At 44.8% G+C, this 17434-nt stretch overlaps 2 protein-coding genes across 2 annotated transcripts; one reads left to right on the forward strand and one right to left on the reverse strand.

Annotated features, from left to right (window-relative positions):
• Nucleotides 1-165: 165 nt before the first annotated feature.
• pmpcb (peptidase, mitochondrial processing subunit beta) lies at nucleotides 166-8751 on the forward strand. The gene is made up of 13 exons (XM_080887043.1): nucleotides 166-298; nucleotides 596-733; nucleotides 953-1039; nucleotides 1248-1377; nucleotides 1476-1674; nucleotides 1768-1847; nucleotides 2001-2113; nucleotides 6630-6773; nucleotides 6934-7094; nucleotides 7192-7277; nucleotides 7349-7437; nucleotides 8103-8178; nucleotides 8580-8751. The coding sequence occupies exons 1-13, from the start codon at nucleotides 215-217 to the stop codon at nucleotides 8642-8644; spliced, it is 1452 nt and encodes a 483-aa protein (XP_080743169.1). The 5' UTR covers nucleotides 166-214; the 3' UTR covers nucleotides 8645-8751.
• Nucleotides 8695-17416, reverse strand: dnajc2 (DnaJ (Hsp40) homolog, subfamily C, member 2). Its single transcript, XM_080887042.1, has 16 exons — nucleotides 17224-17416; nucleotides 15811-16001; nucleotides 14332-14407; nucleotides 14142-14240; nucleotides 13836-14058; nucleotides 13683-13748; nucleotides 13516-13607; nucleotides 13267-13388; nucleotides 12558-12707; nucleotides 12386-12474; nucleotides 11842-11911; nucleotides 11569-11747; nucleotides 11395-11495; nucleotides 11193-11303; nucleotides 8970-9130; nucleotides 8695-8846 (listed from the first exon to the last, which is right to left on the reverse strand). Exons 1-16 carry the CDS (start codon nucleotides 17276-17278, stop codon nucleotides 8778-8780), a joined length of 1854 nt encoding a protein of 617 aa, XP_080743168.1. The 5' UTR covers nucleotides 17279-17416; the 3' UTR covers nucleotides 8695-8777.
• Nucleotides 17417-17434: the final 18 nt, after the last annotated feature.

Here is a 17434-nt window from a genome sequence, read left to right on the forward strand (position 1 = left end):
TCCATATAATAGGTTGATCAATGTCTGAAATATAAAGTTATTTGTTCAGGTGTGTTTATCTCTGTTTTTATTGGTTTAAGGAGAGTGTAAGAATAGATTTCTTTGTGCGGTTGTCATCAAATCCTGTGGTATTTTTTCCCTACTATGAAAAAAGTAAGTCGTCATCTCCGGCGGATGTTGCGTCAGCAGAACGGCACCGTTACAGATAAACAATATGGCAATGTCCGTACAGTGCCTCACGTCTGCTGGGAGATTTTTCTTACAAAGACATTTACTGAAGAAGAATTCGATAAGCAGGGTAAGAAGAATTGATTCATAGTCATGTTTGGAGTTTCTCATTTAATTGATATGCCCGTGACAGCTGCCAGTGCTCAGTGTCATAGAGGAAAAGCTCTGCGCATGGCCGGCTTGTTTGCGAACAGCTATTTAAGCTAGCTTAGCTATCACGTGATCAACTCTTACTGTGATGTTTGGATGTCCCTGTGTAACAGAACCGCCAATGGGGCAGATTCATTCATTATCGCTGACTGGTAGCAGCAAACGTAACGCTCTAAGTTTTGAAGCGTCATGGTGACTGGCTGTCCTTCTCCCGTAGTTCACTGCTGGACCGCACAGACTCTTGGTTACCCAAGCTGCTCACCAGGTGGCGCTAAATGTTCCTGAAACCAAGGTGACTGCTTTAGAGAACGGACTCCGGGTGGCATCTGAGGACTCGGGGCTCCCCACCTGCACAGTAAGCTGGAAGTAAACAGTTTAAAACAGGCTGCTTTAATACATGCACGTAAATATGTTGTTAAAATACCATAACCATTGTGAAGCAGCCAGCCAAATGTAATAGGCATGACAAAAAATGTTAGCATCTGCTAGCTTTGCCACTACAGGCTGAGATGTGGGGTTGTGGTACAGTAGCAGCAGTTTGTGGAAGCGTATATTAATTCCTGCTTTGTTCCAGGTGGGCTTGTGGATAGATGCCGGGAGTCGCTATGAGAACGAGCGAAATAACGGCACAGCGCACTTTCTGGAGCACATGGCATTTAAGGTGAGATGGCAGCTACGCAGCAAAGTTTTTAAAGCAGTGGTCTTTATTTGAATGTATCTGGCCTATGCAGAGAGGGAAGAATGCATTCTAATAGTTCACAGCAGTATAATAACAAAATAATGACATAAATGTAATATTTCAGAGTTTCTTTATAAATGAAAGTAACATTCAAGACTTTGTTCACTTTGTCTGTATAAATGTGTGACAGGGCACCAGGAAACGCTCTCAGCTTGATCTGGAGTTGGAGATCGAGAACATGGGGGCTCACCTCAATGCCTACACATCCCGCGAGCAGACTGTTTACTATGCCAAAGCTTTCTCCAAGGATCTTCCGAGAGGTACGGGAGGGCAGAGGGGCTGAATGTTACATGGCAACATCTCAAACGAAAAACCTGGAATGTGTTAAAGCACAATAAAATATCTCTCTGTGTCAAAGCTGTGGAGATTCTGGCTGACATCATCCAGAACAGCACGCTGGGAGAGGCGGAGATCGAGAGGGAGCGAGGGGTGATCCTTCGAGAGATGCAGGAAGTGGAGACCAATCTGCAAGAGGTGGTCTTTGATTATCTGCATGCTACAGCGTACCAGTCCACAGCGCTGGGAAGAACCATCCTGGGCCCCACTGAGAACATCAAGTGAGACCAAACACCTAAAAAACACAAAGTACTCTGAGGTTTGCTGAAAGCATCCTGCACAGCTTAGCTTCCTGCTGTGTGTTTGTGACGCAGGACCATCAACAGAGGAGACCTGGTGGAGTATATCACCGCTCACTATAAAGGACCCAGAATAGTGTTGGCTGCTGCTGGAGGTTAGAGCTGTTTTCTGCTCACGTTTCGTTAACATTTTCTGTAAACCTGCAACAAACAGTCACTGATGCATGAGCACTGCTCAAAGTATGCAATAAATTCTGAACCAGAGTAAAGTTGATCTGATCTCCAGGACTCGCTCCCTCTCTGATCAGGTGTCTGTCATGACGAGCTCATCGATTTGGCCAAGTATCACTTTGGAAAACTTCCCAGCAGACATCAAGGCGAAGCCCCGGCTCTTCCTCCGTGCCATTTCACAGGAAGTGAGGTAAGGCTAACTTTAGTTTCTCACTACTGCATAACGGGGCGTCACATCAGCACAGAGCAGCTACTGTGTTATTTAAAGAATGAGATCGAGTGTATCAGAGTAACACGGTTGTCTCTAAGGTGGATGCAAATGAAGGGTGGTGGCTCAGACATGTCCACGTCTTGGAAAATGTTTAAAACACACATATTACTTAAGATGCCTTAAATCTAGTTCAGATGGGTCTACAAGTGAATATGACTTTAGTCAGATGGCACGTGAGTTTCTGCACATTTTTTTTTTTTAATATATTTTTATTAGGATTTTGTTCATAGTAACAGACAATGACAAAAAGAACAAGTACACAAGAACCAGAACAGAACTTAGCTCAGGCAATACAAGATTCTGAGGCACATACAAACCACAACCTCTCCAGGAATCAAAGCAAATCACAGTAAGGCAAGGCAAGGCAAGTTTATTTGTATAGCACAATTCAACAACAAGGTGATTCAAAGTGCTTTACAGAGACATTAGAAACAAGAACAAATAAAAAGCATGATTTAAAATTGATTAAAACAAGCAAATAAACTAACTAACTAATTAACAAACAAACAAACAAACAACAGTATATAAAATCAAAACAGATAAAATCAGAACAGTAGATAAAATCAGTAGTTAAATGTAAGTTTTGAAATTTAAGCTTAAAGTGTGGATTTGGTGCTTTATTCAAATGCAGCTGAGAACAGGTGAGTCTTCAACCTGGATTTAAATAAACTGAGTGTTTCAGCTGATCTGAGGCTTTCTGGGAGTTTGTTCCAGATATAAGGAGCATAGAAGCTGAATGCAGCTTCTCCGTGTCTGGTTCTGACTCTGGGAACTGATAAAAGACCGGATCCAGATGACCTGGGGGATCTGGATGGTTCATACTGGGTCAGGAGGTCACTGATGTATTTTGGTCCTAAACCATTCAGAGCTTTATAGACCAGCATCAGAACTTTAAAGTCTATCCTCTGACGGACAGGCAGCCAGTGTAAAGACCTCAGAGCTGGACTGATGTGGTCCACTTTTTTGGTCTTAGTGAGGACTCGAGCAGCAGAGTTCTGAATGAGCTGTAGTTGTCTGACTGATTTTTTAGGTAGACCTGTAAAGATGCTGTTACAGTAATCAAGCCTACTAAAGATGAATGCATGGACTAGTTTTTCCAGGTCCTGTTGAGACATCAGATATTTTATCCTTGATATATTCTTGAGGTGATAGTAAGCTGACTTTGTTATTGTCTTAATGTGTTTTTCTAAGTTTAGGTCTGCATCCATCACTACACCCAAATTTCTCGCCTGGTTTGTGGTTTTTAGATGTATAGATTGAAGTTCTCTGGTGACCTGTAATCGTTTTTCTTTGGCGCCAAAGACTAAGATCAATAAGATCAATAGTCAGGCAAATGAATTCAGACTGGGAAAGCCTCTGCACACGGTTTAGATTTTCAGTCGGACTTGGATCATCCAGTGTGACTGCATCATGCAGGTTCATGCAGGTTCATGCAGGCTGTGCTTTCTAGTTCACACGGCATCAGGCTTTCATTAATGGAAACCTTTTAGATGAAGAAGGCGATAGATGTGTCGGATATTCCCTGAAATGAACGATTATACTGCAGCTGGACATGCTCGGGGAGACGGTGAGATATCGTTTAGAGGAGTAACCAGAACAAGTTTGCTTTCAAGTTGTATTTAAAGTGGTTTAAAAGACGTGTAAAAACAGTCATGAATTCAGTTTCTATATACACGTATGCATCCTGTCGTCTGCTGCTCGTCTCACAGATTAGATTTGCTCTTTAACCCAGCTCTGCCTTCAAAACAAAAGCGTTGACAGTTCCCCACTAACTCCTGCCGGCCTGTATCACAGCACTGAGAACTGTAGATACTTCCAGTTAGGACTGGGCCATATTATACCGTTCACGGTAATACTGGTATAATGTTAGGCAACGATAGGAAAATGAAATATCGCGATAGAATATGAGTAAAACGCGCATGCGCGGTGCCTTTGTTTTCATACGCACATGGCTGATTGTTGAGTGAAACAGATGAACCAGAATTGGTTTGTAAAAATGGTGCAACTTCAGTGATGTGGAACTGGTTTGGTGTTTGTCCGTCAGATACACAACAAAGCACATTTTTTTGCAGAACATGCAAGCGGCCGTCGTTATTGTCGTATTTGTCGGACTAAGATGCTCTTAAATAGGGATGGGTACCGGTGTCGGGTGCCATGATGGCACCGGTTCTGACAAACGGTAGTAACCAGACCGAAAAGCAGCGCACATTTCGGTGCTTTATTTCGGTGCTTTTTTTCCCTGAGCTGTGATACACTTCTAGCCAATCACTTTACGTTTCCGAGGATAGTAGGCGGGGCCAGGTACGTACGTTCAGTTAGAGCAGAGCTACAGATTAAAAATGTCCAAGGCGAAGCGGTCAAAAGTCTGGTTGTACTTCACAGCAAAATATGCAAACTCAGCAGCAACAAGTGCTTTAAGCTGATACTGTGATACTGTCAAAGGAGGTAACTCCTCAAATCCGATGAAACACCTGGCGACGCATAGTGTTTTATTTTAAAGCCGAGAAATGCGCCGTATTTGATAGCTTGCTGCGAGACCTCACACTGTGCACGTTGGGTGGGTTGCCAGTTATCGGACCCGGAGCAACATCCCCCAAAAACCCGAAGAATAGAGTCCTGGCCCCTAGCCCTGCCAGTGTAGCAGAAATGATGAGGATGATGATGCAGCAGCAGCCGTTCTTCTCTGCGTGAGTAGCTTAATGTTGTTCGTGTGTAATTTACGTTGAGTAGGCTAACCACGTTATTACATTAATGCATGTAAGGTGAACTAGCAAACATCATCATAGCTACATGCGGCTGCCTTCTTGTTTGATGGCAGATACTCCCTTCACCCTGGCCAAAAAGGCTAAAATGACCAAAGAAAAACTGGGAAACAGCTGAACATGAGAGGTTTTTGGACAAAGTTTGTGTTTTTTCCATTGTTTAAGCACTGCTTCCAGCCAAGAGTATATACCATATATGCCCCATAGCTGCAGAAAAGGCTAACATTATCTTTTTACAAAAAAAAAAAAACAGCTGAACATGAGAGGTTTTTGGACAAAGTTTGTGTTCTCCATTCTTTAAGCACCGGTTCGAGCACCGTTTAAGCACCGGCACCGTTTCAAAAGTACCGATTTGGCACCGGTATCGGATAAAACCTAAACGATACCCATCCCTACTCTTAAATCTGGGAGTAATCTGGGTCCTAAACTCCGTATGCTTCAGGTCAAACGACACTGCAGCATCACTGAGAGTTTAAAAACTGTCTAAATTCTTTCATCTTTAATAAAACGATCAGCATTGCTGCTTTACCAGGTGAAACTATGAAGTTTAACTTCCAGGCATCCATGAAAACAAAATGTATTACATTTAACGGAGTTAGAAGTTAGCAGGAAGCTAGCGGAAGTTAGCTCGCTAGTTTCGCTAGTTACCTAAGCATGATATAGCATGTTCTGACTGAGAGATTTCTGGAAAAAATCAAACGTACAGCTCTGCTATCACTTCCAACATAAATGAAGACAGGAAACTAAACAGCAGTGACGTTTGTAGGGTTACTGAAGTTGGGCTAGCTGGTATATAATGATGTGCTACGTGATCGCTAGCGACACAGCTATGTTAGCATAACATAAACAGTGAAGCTGGAGGACGAACACTAACACTTTTCCACTTATAAAAGTTAACGTGAGGGTTGTTCATGGTTAGAGACAAATGCAATCGCATGGCAGGATGCTGTAAACGGACCAAACTTCAGTCAGGAGAACAACTGAGATAATCCATCCACAATACGAGGTTAGTCATTAATATACTGCAACAACATGGGAATAGAGCAGCTGCAGAGAATTCAACATTAATGAATCAATGGTACAGAAGTGGAGGAAGCAAGAAGAATGAGTTTAATAAAGTTTGATTTATCTGACTGCTTCGTTTCGCTTAATGTGCCTTATAATCCCGTGCACCTTATGGTCCAAAAAATACGTACTGCACACTGCAGTTTAATGTTGCAAAGCACCTCTTTTTAACTTCAGTGGATATTATACATGGTTATGCTCAGGATATGTCAGCCCATTTCTACTGGAAATGCCTTTTGGTTAAACTTTCAGCAAGGAATTTGCATTTGCACGGTTACATTTTTATAAAGCTTTAATGTACATAAAAACCAGCTTCTTGTTTAAGTGAAAATAAATGGAAGGTTGTCTTTTTGCACTAGTAATGTTGTGGAGGTGTATTTTGTCTCGCATCAATTATATCGTCAGTTATATCGTTATCGCAAAGTTTCAAATATATATCGTGATAAATATTTTTGGCCATATCGCCCTGCTCTACTTCCAGTAGACCTCAGTTAAGTATTTGTGTGCTTTCTATCATTCGTTGACTGTGAAACTGGTGCAGTTTCATTTCAAGTTATTAAAAAAAGCTTTAATTTGGTGAATGCTTCAGGACTCTGTTACGGTTTCAGATCAGAGTCCGTGACGACAAAATGCCACTCGCTCACATCGCCATCGCCATGGAGGCTGTCGGATGGTCTCACCCCGACACAATCCCACTCATGGTAGCCAACACGCTCATTGGAAACTGGGACCGCTCGTTTGGTGGAGGCGTGGTGAGTACTGAGGAAACCTTGGATGTGGCACGTGTTGTTTTCTCTGTGCTGCTGCTAAATGCTCTTCCTCTTCTTCGCCATCTTTAAATAAAAACTGACCACACATACGTGCTCAGCATTTATTCAGCGAACCGTTTGTTTCTATGTCCTCTGAGTTTAGAATCTATCCAGTAAGCTGGCTCAGATGGCCTGTCAGGGGAACCTGTGCCATAGCTTCCAGTCCTTCAACACCTGCTACACAGACACAGGCCTCTGGGGACTCTACATGGTGTGTGAACCCGGCACCATCAACGACATGATGCACTTTACTCAAATGGAATGGTGAGCGCGCTCAGATCAGTTTAGTCGTCAGTTTTAAAGAAGGTTAAACCTGCTGACTGAACGTGTTTAACGCTTGTGTGTCGCTGCTTCCTGTCAGGATTTCTCTTTGTACCAGTGTGACGGAGAGCGAGGTAGCTCGGGCCAAGAACCTGCTCAAGACCAACATGCTGCTGCATCTGGACGGTAAGGCAGCGTGACTGTAGAGCGTGCAGTCGTGCGGCGCCTGGTTTCACGTGTTGATCTGCTTCCTCCAGGATCCACCCCAATCTGCGAGGACATCGGCAGACAGATGCTGTGCTACAGTCGCAGGATCCCTCTGCATGAGCTGGAAGCCCGCATTGATGTGAGTCGACAGGTTCTTCTGCTGTCAGTAACTGTTACCGGAAATCCAACTGAGGGCTGCGTTTTGTACAAGTTCATAACTCTGTGTACTCTTAGTATCCAGCAGCTACGGTTGGCTCTGTTAGCTTTCATTTTTACAGTCTAACAGCCTCTGTTATTGCAGCTCAAACTGAGGCCTGTACTTCACTTTTTATTTACCTGGTAACCATGGTAACCTGTTTAGACAGATTATAGTGGTGAGACTGCGTCGCGTCTCCAACACCTCCACGTTGATGCGTCCTTAGCGCGTGGTGTCGCAGAACGTCGCAGCTGAATTCCACCTTTGTGACTGTTGAACGTAGAAAAACTGCAACCAGAGGAGGAAGTGAGATCCCAGGAACGTTGAGCTTTCTGGCACTCGTCACGTGTGCTTATTTGCTGCTTCCATATTTAAAGTTAAAATGCATCATAAGAGTATATTTTTTCATAAGGCCAGGTTTCTTTACATTTAAAGCAGTAAGACCAGAACAATAACAGAGTCACAGTGATAAACTGTGTGAGGCTGAGAAAACCTCAATGTAAATCTGGTAATGTCCCAGCCGGTGTCTTTAAGCACGACCTGAAATAATGTTTGAAAAGCTCTTTTTGCCCTGATCCTCCACCATGTTTGTCTCTGGCTCTCCACAGGCCATCGACGCCAGCACCATAAAGGACGTGTGCACCAAATACATCTACAACAGAGCTCCTGCCATCGCAGCTGTCGGTACGTTTTCAAACACGGGACGCCTGCAGAGGCTGAACCTAACGAAACTCGGAGTGTACGATAAAAGGAAGCCGGCGGCTCAGTGTGGGGAGTGAATCCCAGTTTGAACTCTGCTGGTGATGCAAGTGATCGTCACTGTGACGGCTGAACTATGCAGACTGATGTTTTAGCTTTTAGCCCTGATTTACAATTTTAATCAGTTTTCTGTCGCCTGTAAAGAAAAGAATGGTTTATCAGAACTCTGGGTTTAAATCTTGAGCCAAAACAGGAAGTGAGCGTAGCTTCAAGTGTGACGATGCAGTCAGTCAAAGATCAGAGCGTCTCTGGAACTCAGTCTGTGTTCAAACTCGTGTTTCTGCCTGATGTTAAAGCAGATAAGCAATAAGTTTGTTTGTTCTCAGGTCCAATCGAACAGCTGCCCGACTACAACCAGATCCGCAGTGGGATGTTCTGGATGAGAAGCTGAGCAGGACATGCTGAGGAAGTGGACAAATGCAAAATTTAAGTCGTGTCACGTTATTTTTTCCTTCTTTTTATTATAAAATAAAGACCAACACAATAATGTTAAAATAACAGATTCTATTAACGCGTGGTTCTTGTCATTTTTTATTTTTGGCTGCCACTTGTTCCTGAGCAGCTTTCTTGGCTTTGACCATCTCCACCAGTTCCTGTCAGAGGAAAAAGGAAACGTGTTAGTTCCTCAGTTTGTCGCTGCAGAGTTTCACGCTGCAGTAAAAACACTTTAATGCAAAACACGAGCCTTCTGAGCACAGACCACGGCAGCAGCATACCTTATACCTCTTCATACAGTCCTTCTTGCTTCGTCCACGCACAGCAGCTGCGATCTTCTCCCAGCGCTCAGGCGTGTTGACCGGGTAGGTCTTCAGGGCTTGTTCTAGAAGTTTCTGCTCCTCTGTGGTCCAGGGGGCAGCATTCCCATCACTGCCTGAGGCTGAGGGGCCACACGTGACAACACAATCGTCAGGAACTCTCAAAAGCTCACAGCTGACGACTGAATGTTTTCATTACATCAGCTACTAAATAACGACTGGGACAAAAACGAGCCATCTACAGTAGCTGTGCCCCAAATAGAGACCAGCTCAGCTGCAGTAGGTGTGGTCTAGGGCCGCCACAAACTATTACTTTGATAGTCGACTAATCACATCATCATCCATTGGACATACAGCATACAGCTTATTGCACCAGCAGCATCTGCTCTTATATAACTGTCATTAGCTTACAGCTTTAAGTGTTTAAGGTGCTAACTAAAAATAAAGACAAGATGATAGTTTATTCAATTTTAATGAAATTTGCAGATTGTTTCGGTGAAGTTTAATAAACTCCTTGCTTTCTAAAATATAACAGGACACCGGAGTATATTCTCCAGAGTCTCACACTTCTGATAATCAGCTGTCTGCTTGACGTTTATTCAGCTGTGTAAAAACTAAAACTTTAATCTCAGCCAAACAGATTTACTCAGGAACAAATAAAATACTGAAAAAAGGCCAAACAATAACATTTGAAGACGATTTGCCGGGAGTCCGGTGTTCTCACGGCTCTAGTGGGCCTAGCCCCCGGCTAGCTATCGAGCTAGTGGGTAACAGACGTCTCCGAAGACGTCGGAGCGCTTTTGAAAATATGCGGTGTCTTGATAAACTCAGCAGATATTTGAGGTTTACACAGCTACATTCTCGCCTGAAAATATGTTAAACGTTTATTTTGTGACCCAGAAAGAATAATAAGAGTAAAGTTAAAACTAACTAGCTGCCGCCATTGTTGGAAACTGGAATTGGCAAGGCCACGCTATGAATTCTGGGATAGGTGGGCCACGAAGTATACACCTGACCCATCCTTCAAATCTGGGGAAATGAAGGCCGCGTTTGTCAGAGTCTTCGAATTTGTGCAGCCTTTGTCGTGTCGCTGTAACATAATCGGCCTACAAATGCGGGCACAGGAGGATGCGGTTCCTGAATTTGGACGCTGTCACTACCGGATCCGTACCGGAAACCTGATCAGTACTCCGCATGCGCAAATCTTCCGTCACTTCCTCTCGTTGCCAACATTGCGAGAGTTAATGTATTTAAGTGACACGGTTAGCGCCCAGTTAGCTCTTAGCATTTCTCAGCAGCTCTGCCTGCTTTTCGACTGCCCGGGACATTTAAACAATGGAGAATCCGTTTACAAACAAATTCATGCTTTTCTCGTCCCCCGATTGAGCAACAGCGCCGTAAAATAGAAAGAATGGCGCCTACTTACAGACTTAATAATACTGACTTAGTAATGTGTCACGTGAAGATTCATCAGCCAGATGAAGTGTTTACTGACAACTGACAGTGACAGCGCACATCATCATCACTATTCCAACAATCCTCTCCTCACAGACGAGCATAAACACACTCGACTGTCACTAAATCAGATTTAACACGCGCTTGACGCTAATTCAGTTTACAATAGGGTTCATTCGCTCGGTCAGCAGGTGGCGGTATCCTCGTACCCTGTACTGCACGGTCCAACTTTGCACAGGCGCAGTAAGGATCGGGGAGTCCTGATCCGTAACTATCGTGTTATTTTTCGTTTTTGTCTACATTATATTGAAATGCTTCATTATTGCAAACAATTTAAGAGATATTTATTATTCTTAAAATCTTGAGAGATACTTTGACCCGTAACTATTGTAAAATTGGCTCTGATATGGTGCAGGAAAATGTACAGGCATATTTAAAGTTCAAAGGATGTTAGTAAGATCACCGACTCGTTACACTGTAACATCGTGTTTGATCACAGCGAGCATCACTGGGATGTGTGGTAGCCTGTGTGCTTATGCAGTGAGCTAATGTGTTTCAGTCATTTCACAGAAGCGCTGACGTGTGCGTGTAATCTATTACTGACACGATCAGCACAGGGAGGAGACGTACTTGATAACATTTGATCCACAGCACGTCTTTGACATTCTGCTTGGTGATGGAGCCAATCAGAATCGATCAGGTGTGTGTGTCTACCCCAGCCTCACTTACCATCAAACCTCTCTGAGGGCACAGCGTTGTCGATGGAGGGCGGCACTGATGTGTGCTCCTTCTTGAACTTTTCAAATGCTTTTCTATTTATTTCATCTTTCTGCACCGGATCTGTGGATGAGACCGTAAACAGCAGCAGGTCAAAGCATCCATGCGCCTACAGATAAAACCGTGGTAAGCTGAGGTTTCTTTGTGAGCTTACCGAGTCGTTGCAGGTTCTTGGCTTTGTTGATGACGTCTTTGGCCGTCCTCTTCATGCCGCTGGTGGAGTGCGTGTTCATATAGTCAGCAATAACCTCCCACCTAGGAAACACGAAACAAGCTTTATTGACACACAGTTCCCCGATTGACACCGGCTGTAATTCCGAGCGCTCACCTGGCGTTGGTTCCAGCAGGGAACAGGTTCACTGCTTTTATGAGCAGCTGGAGGTCCTCTTCGTTCCAGCCCTTCCCCCCGCCTGCTCCCCCGCTGGCCTGCTCAGAGCTGCGAGCCGCCTGCCTGGCCTGGATCTCAGCCTCCCTCTCCTTCTGCAGCTGAGCATTCACCTCCTGCACCTGAGGAAACAGCAGCAACCTGTTTGTCGACGTGCTGGCTCCTGATGGTCTCCGGCTTCAAACCTGAGGCGCTACAAAGAAAAAGTTCCTCTACCTGCTTTTCTACTGCTGCCTTGTTCTCCTCTTTAGAGCCCGAAGCCAACTCTTCATTGAGGGACTGTAGGCTGGAAAGAAACAACACACATGCGTCACATCTCATCAAATGCACTGCTGAAGCTTTATGAAATAATAATTACACTAAATCTTAATTCAAGCCTGTAGTTTGGCACATCATGTCAAACCACCAAGTTCTTCACACTTGTAATGAAACCACAGGCTCTTCTGTGTGCCAGAGAACTGCTCCTGCCTGCAGCTGCAAAGGGTTCCTCTCCAACACTGAAAGCTTTCAGCTGCAGATGAGCAAACCTGACCCGATGTTTCACAGATGATATCCCAGGTCATTCCTTTCATTATATGGTAAGCTGTTTAAATGTAACCAACATTATCAACAGCTTTACGCTCATCCAGGATCATCTCATGGTGGAAACCTGAATCCAGTTTGTTTCTTCAAAGTCGAGCAAGAAAACAAAAAGCATCACGCCCTTTGGCGACGGCGGCCCTTTGGCGACGGCGGCCCTTTGGCTAAAACTGACTCGTACCTTGTTAGTTCCAGGCGGTCACAGAGTTTCTCCACTTCCTCCATCATTTTCACACTGTCAGCCTCGTTGTCTGCAAAGTAGTTCCAGTTCTGTGGAGAGGAACAGCATCAGATAGTGAAAATGCACCAAGCAGCAGCAGCACACAAACACGTCTGACACTGTAGGTGCTTACCTTGCACATGGTCCTGAGTTTCTGCCTCTCCTTCTTGATGGCCTTCTTCTGGATCTCCTTCTCTTTCTTGGCCTGCTGGGCGGCCTGCTTGGCTTCCTCTTCCTCCTTCTCCTTTGCCAGCCGAGCTGCCTCCAGCTCCGCCCGCCGGGCCTGTCAGACACGCAGAACCTGAGCCTGTGACCAACTGAAGCTCAGCATCTTCTCACAGCATGAACTGAGCAGCTTTAAGAAGCTTCTTTGACTGGAAATATGTGTATTACCCACAGTGTGAAGCACTGAGTGGTGTTTTTGTCCAAACATGACAATAAGAAAACCAAACTGTCCAATACTGTCCACTGCTCAGATTCTGGTAAACAGAAGCGAACACTATCCACTCTTTAAATTTCATAACAGCTCCAGGTTAAGCTGCTCCTTCGTGATCCAGGTCACAGAGAGGATGGAGGAATTACAGCGCCTGAACCAGGACAGGAAGCTGTGTGAACATTTGTCCTGCAGTAACCCTCCTTCATTTATTGATTTATTTTCCCTTTGTCACGTCTGCACTGGCAGGAATAAACTCAGCATGGATTGTTTTAATCACCATGTCTAACTAGAGGAGCAGCTAACAGCACCAACCCAATGAGATGATTCTATGCTGCTAGCTTTACCGTTGGACGTAACAGTCGCACCTTTAGGCCAATCGACCTTCCCCGCCGTGAGTGACACCTACCCTCTCCTTCTCTTCCTGCTCTCTCTTCTTGGCCTCAGCTTTGGCTTTCTTCTCAGACTCCTTCCTGGATTTTTCTTCTTCTTTGAATTTCTTTATTCTAGGGTCGCAGCCGTAGGCAGTATCTGCAGTGAAGCATGACAGACGATGAGTCACACTGCAGCCTCTTTTTACAGACCATCTCTGTACGTGCAGCAGCTATTTGCTCAATACTTCAGGGCTTTGTGTTGCTAATGAAGTGTGTGACTGTACCAACTAGTGTTCGTATTCTGTTCATCTCCTCCTTCTTCCTTTGAGCCCTCGAAGCTCGGTTCTGCTTTTCAATCCATCTCCTCTCATCACGACTACACGGGGGGAGAGTTGACGCGTTAGACGACAGAGGGCTAACACCTGCTTCATCAGGGCAGACGGGAGCTTACCATTCAGCCTTCTCCTTTTCTTCTTCATCCAAGTATGAAAATTCCCTCCAGGAGTCAAAGTTGTACCTTTAACCAAAGAGAAAAGAACGAACCTTTACCCTGTGTTTGTCTCGTTTTTTCATTCAAAGGAGCATCTCTCACTCTTCCACTTACCAAAAAGAGTAAAAATTATCCACTTCTTCAAAAGAGGACTCCGCGGTTCCAAGTTTGGGCACATGTTTCTTGGAAGACCATCTGGCATTTCTCTCAAAAACGGGAGCAAATCCCTCAAAAAAGTTCTCTTTCCCTTCACTCTTGGAAGGCACAGAATTGTCGAAGGTAGGATCTACACTGTCGAAGGCTCTCCTCTTCACGGGGTCGGACAAGATTTCCACAGCTGAGGTTCAACAGGTGGGTCAGTTAGTTCAGCAGATTCCAGAAACAATGTCTGTGTTGACGATTAGTTGCAGCACTGCGTACCTTTAGTGATGCAGGTGAAGTAGTCATTGTCTCCTTCCACGATCTGCTCCCCTGCAGCTTTCCTTTTGTCGGGATGGTGCTTCAGCACAATCGATTTGTCTGCAGATAAACGGCAGAGACTTGGGATCAAACTGCGTCATTACAACAAACCAGAGACATGAAACACGCGTGTAGGTGGGAACATACTCACGGGCAGCTTTGATCTGTTTCTGTGTCGCCTTGTACCTCAGGTGTGGGAGCCCAAGCACAGCATAGTGATCTTGATTCTGACAGGTTACAGGAGAGTATGCTGTGTCACATGACAGTAACGCTCAACGACATTATTGCAGCTCTTAAACTCTTTGGAGTCCCTCAGGGTTCCTGTTCCCCTGACTCTGTTAGCACCAACAGCTACACCTGTTATCAGATCACCGCTTCAAATAATCACTTAGTCCCAACACCGTACAGTAAATATGGGTTTACTTTAAAACATTACATCTGCACCGTCTTCTACAATCCACGTGCGGCCTTTTCGTTCCAGATAAACTCTAAAGTCAAAAGAAAAAACTCGCCTTCACATGTATCCGTCTACTTGTAACTAACGCTTTATTTTTAACGTGGAATACATTTCACTACAGGAAGTGCTCACTGTCGTTTGTAGCGATGAACCAAAACCGTTTAAGTTTGCGAGGCATTTCAGAACTCACCTGTGATTGGGTTTTTCAGCTTCATCTTAATGCAGTGAATCGAAGTCTTAGTGGCACTGACTGCAGGATCTGGCACAGGTGTTAACACCTCACCATGAGATCATTAAACTAATGTTCTGTGACTCACAGATTAGATGCACTACTGCGCTGTAAGCACACGGCACCGTAACCACTGAAACGTCAGGTCAGACTGAGAAGCACAACCAGAAAAGCTTGAAATGGATAATTGTGTGTTTCAGAAACATGACTCAAAGGACTTCACGATGAACCACATTTTAATCTCAGACAATTAAATGAACGACACTGGAAATGCACGCTCCGCTGAGAGAACGAGGCAAAAGCAAGTCCAGCCCTGACGGGGCCTGATGACGTGCTGCATGTGCCTGGTGTGCAACAAACCCAAAGCCCTGAAACAGCAGAAAGTAAAGAGTTCATCCATCAAACTGGATTATTTTCCTCTGTTTGGAAAGCACAACACCGTTAACTGATTCAAACAAAGCAGCGGTTGCTAACGTGAATTATCATCGACTCAGGCATCATTAAAGCACGTCTGTGCAGCGTGTCAGTGCATCCATCAAACACACACACACGGCCAAAGATAAGCGTCCACAGACAGTGAGTATCGAAGGCTTTGGAAAACTGGCTGTGCTGCAAAACACGCACCATCACCGGTTCAACTGAATAGTTTTTCCAGACTGTAAACACATCACAGGGAAGTGGAGAGGGCTGTCAGGAACCTCACTCTGAAATTCCCAACACATTCTACTTTGCTTACAGAGCATGCCCTCAGGTCAGCTGAACAAACTCCCCATCATGTTTTAATAAACAGGATCACAGCAGAACTTTGATGATTTCAGTTTTTGTTACATTTCAGTAAAAATGTTTCATCCATATTTGTTTGTCTTCTAAGACAGAAGAACCGTTTAGTACCGATGTGAAAGCAGGGATCTCTTTGCAAACAGCTGAGATGTATTGTCACATACCTTCCAGTCTTTAGGATCAAGTTTTCGGAGCATGGAGTACTCCTCCAGCTGAAACTCCTCATCTGCAGACTCTTCTGAGGACTCCTCCTCTTCCTCCAGCTCCTGGAAGGAAGACGACACATTTCTGTTTCTCCTCCTTATGTAGGCCTCGAACCACCGACCCACGGGCTCCACCTGAACCTGTGCAGAGGCTGTGAGGAGGAAGAGACATTTTGGTAAATGAAGCAGCTTTGCTCCCTTTTTTGTTACTACGACACTGTAAAACTAAGTGTTTCAGTACTTCGAATCATTACTTATCTTAAACTTGAACACTGCCAAGAGATTTTTAGCAAAGCCTCAGGCGTTAATTAGCATGTTAGGGCTAAAGCGTTTGCAACTTTTCAAAGCTTTACATTAGAAAGACTCCAAGGTGGAGGGCTCTGGCAGCTATGGCTGTCTTTTATGTACAGTCTATGATTGACGGCTGGGAAACTAAGAGGCTGTTTGGCAGCAAAGAGCTTCAGAGAGACTAAGCAGACTATGCTCAGAAAGGGTTTTACTGCCAATGTTGAGCAGGTTTACAACATTAGGAAATTGCTGCGGTACTTGGTGTGAAACATGCTGTAAGACAAACACTTAAACATAAAATAAAAATTGAAAGTGCTGAGCAGATTGGTATATACATGAATGCAGCTGATCATCAGTGCAAAAATGGAGCCGATGCAGAGAACACAGGACAGGGTCATATGCTTGAGGTGGGAACAGTCTGCAAGCACAGTGCGAGTGTCACAACCATCACTGCCCCAAACATGGTGGAAAGTCTCACTGCGAACTCAGGATCCTCCAAACAAGAACTCCCACAGCTGAGAGGTCCCAAAGGAAGCGCTCCCAGTGACTGACTGAACATGTCGCCTCTCTCTTGCTTTGTCATTTTAAAGCTACAAAAGTATAAAATGCATTATTACTGGAGATGAATCAGCAGCACCGACATGTGACACGCTGTGCGGCGACACCGTCAAGTTTAACGGCCGTCAGTCAGTAACAGGGAGCGCTGCGTGTGTCCACCTTCACGCCTGTCACAGTCGTTCAGCCCTTACGTAACAGCCAGGTACTGCTCCACATGAAAGGCTGTGAAATTCCAAACTAGTCTGTCATTAATAATAATAATTATAAGTAGAAGCCAACTAACCGGTGAAGCTGGTGAGACGCTCTGGCGGCAGCGAGTGAACCCGGCGACAAACGCCGTTTGGATAACCCGAGACACAACACGGCTAACTAATACAAACGCAGAGACTTTACCGAGCTTCAAATTAGCCGGCAATGTTAGCCTGCTGTGTGCTCTGTTTAGCTGCATGCTAACACGCAGAGCAGCAATCAGTGTGTAAGAGTGCCTGCTCAACTAGCTGCCTCCCTCTGACCTCCTTCAGTGCTTACCGGCAGCTGCTCTGTAGACAACCGTTTCGTCCCCATCCAACGCTTCCAGCAGCATTTTCAAAGCAGGTTACGCGAACATTCAGATGCCCGAATGATCAAGTGAGACCTTTAGAAAGTGCTACAGTCTGTGGCCCGCTCTCTACCACATGGGCCTCCTTTTGCCACTGCCAATCCGAGAACGAGCTCTGCTGTCACACCGCTAAAACCTCCG

Source organism: Rhamphochromis sp. 'chilingali', assembly GCF_963969265.1.
Source record: "Rhamphochromis sp. 'chilingali' genome assembly, chromosome: 7".
Classification (NCBI taxonomy): domain Eukaryota; kingdom Metazoa; phylum Chordata; class Actinopteri; order Cichliformes; family Cichlidae; genus Rhamphochromis; species Rhamphochromis sp. 'chilingali'.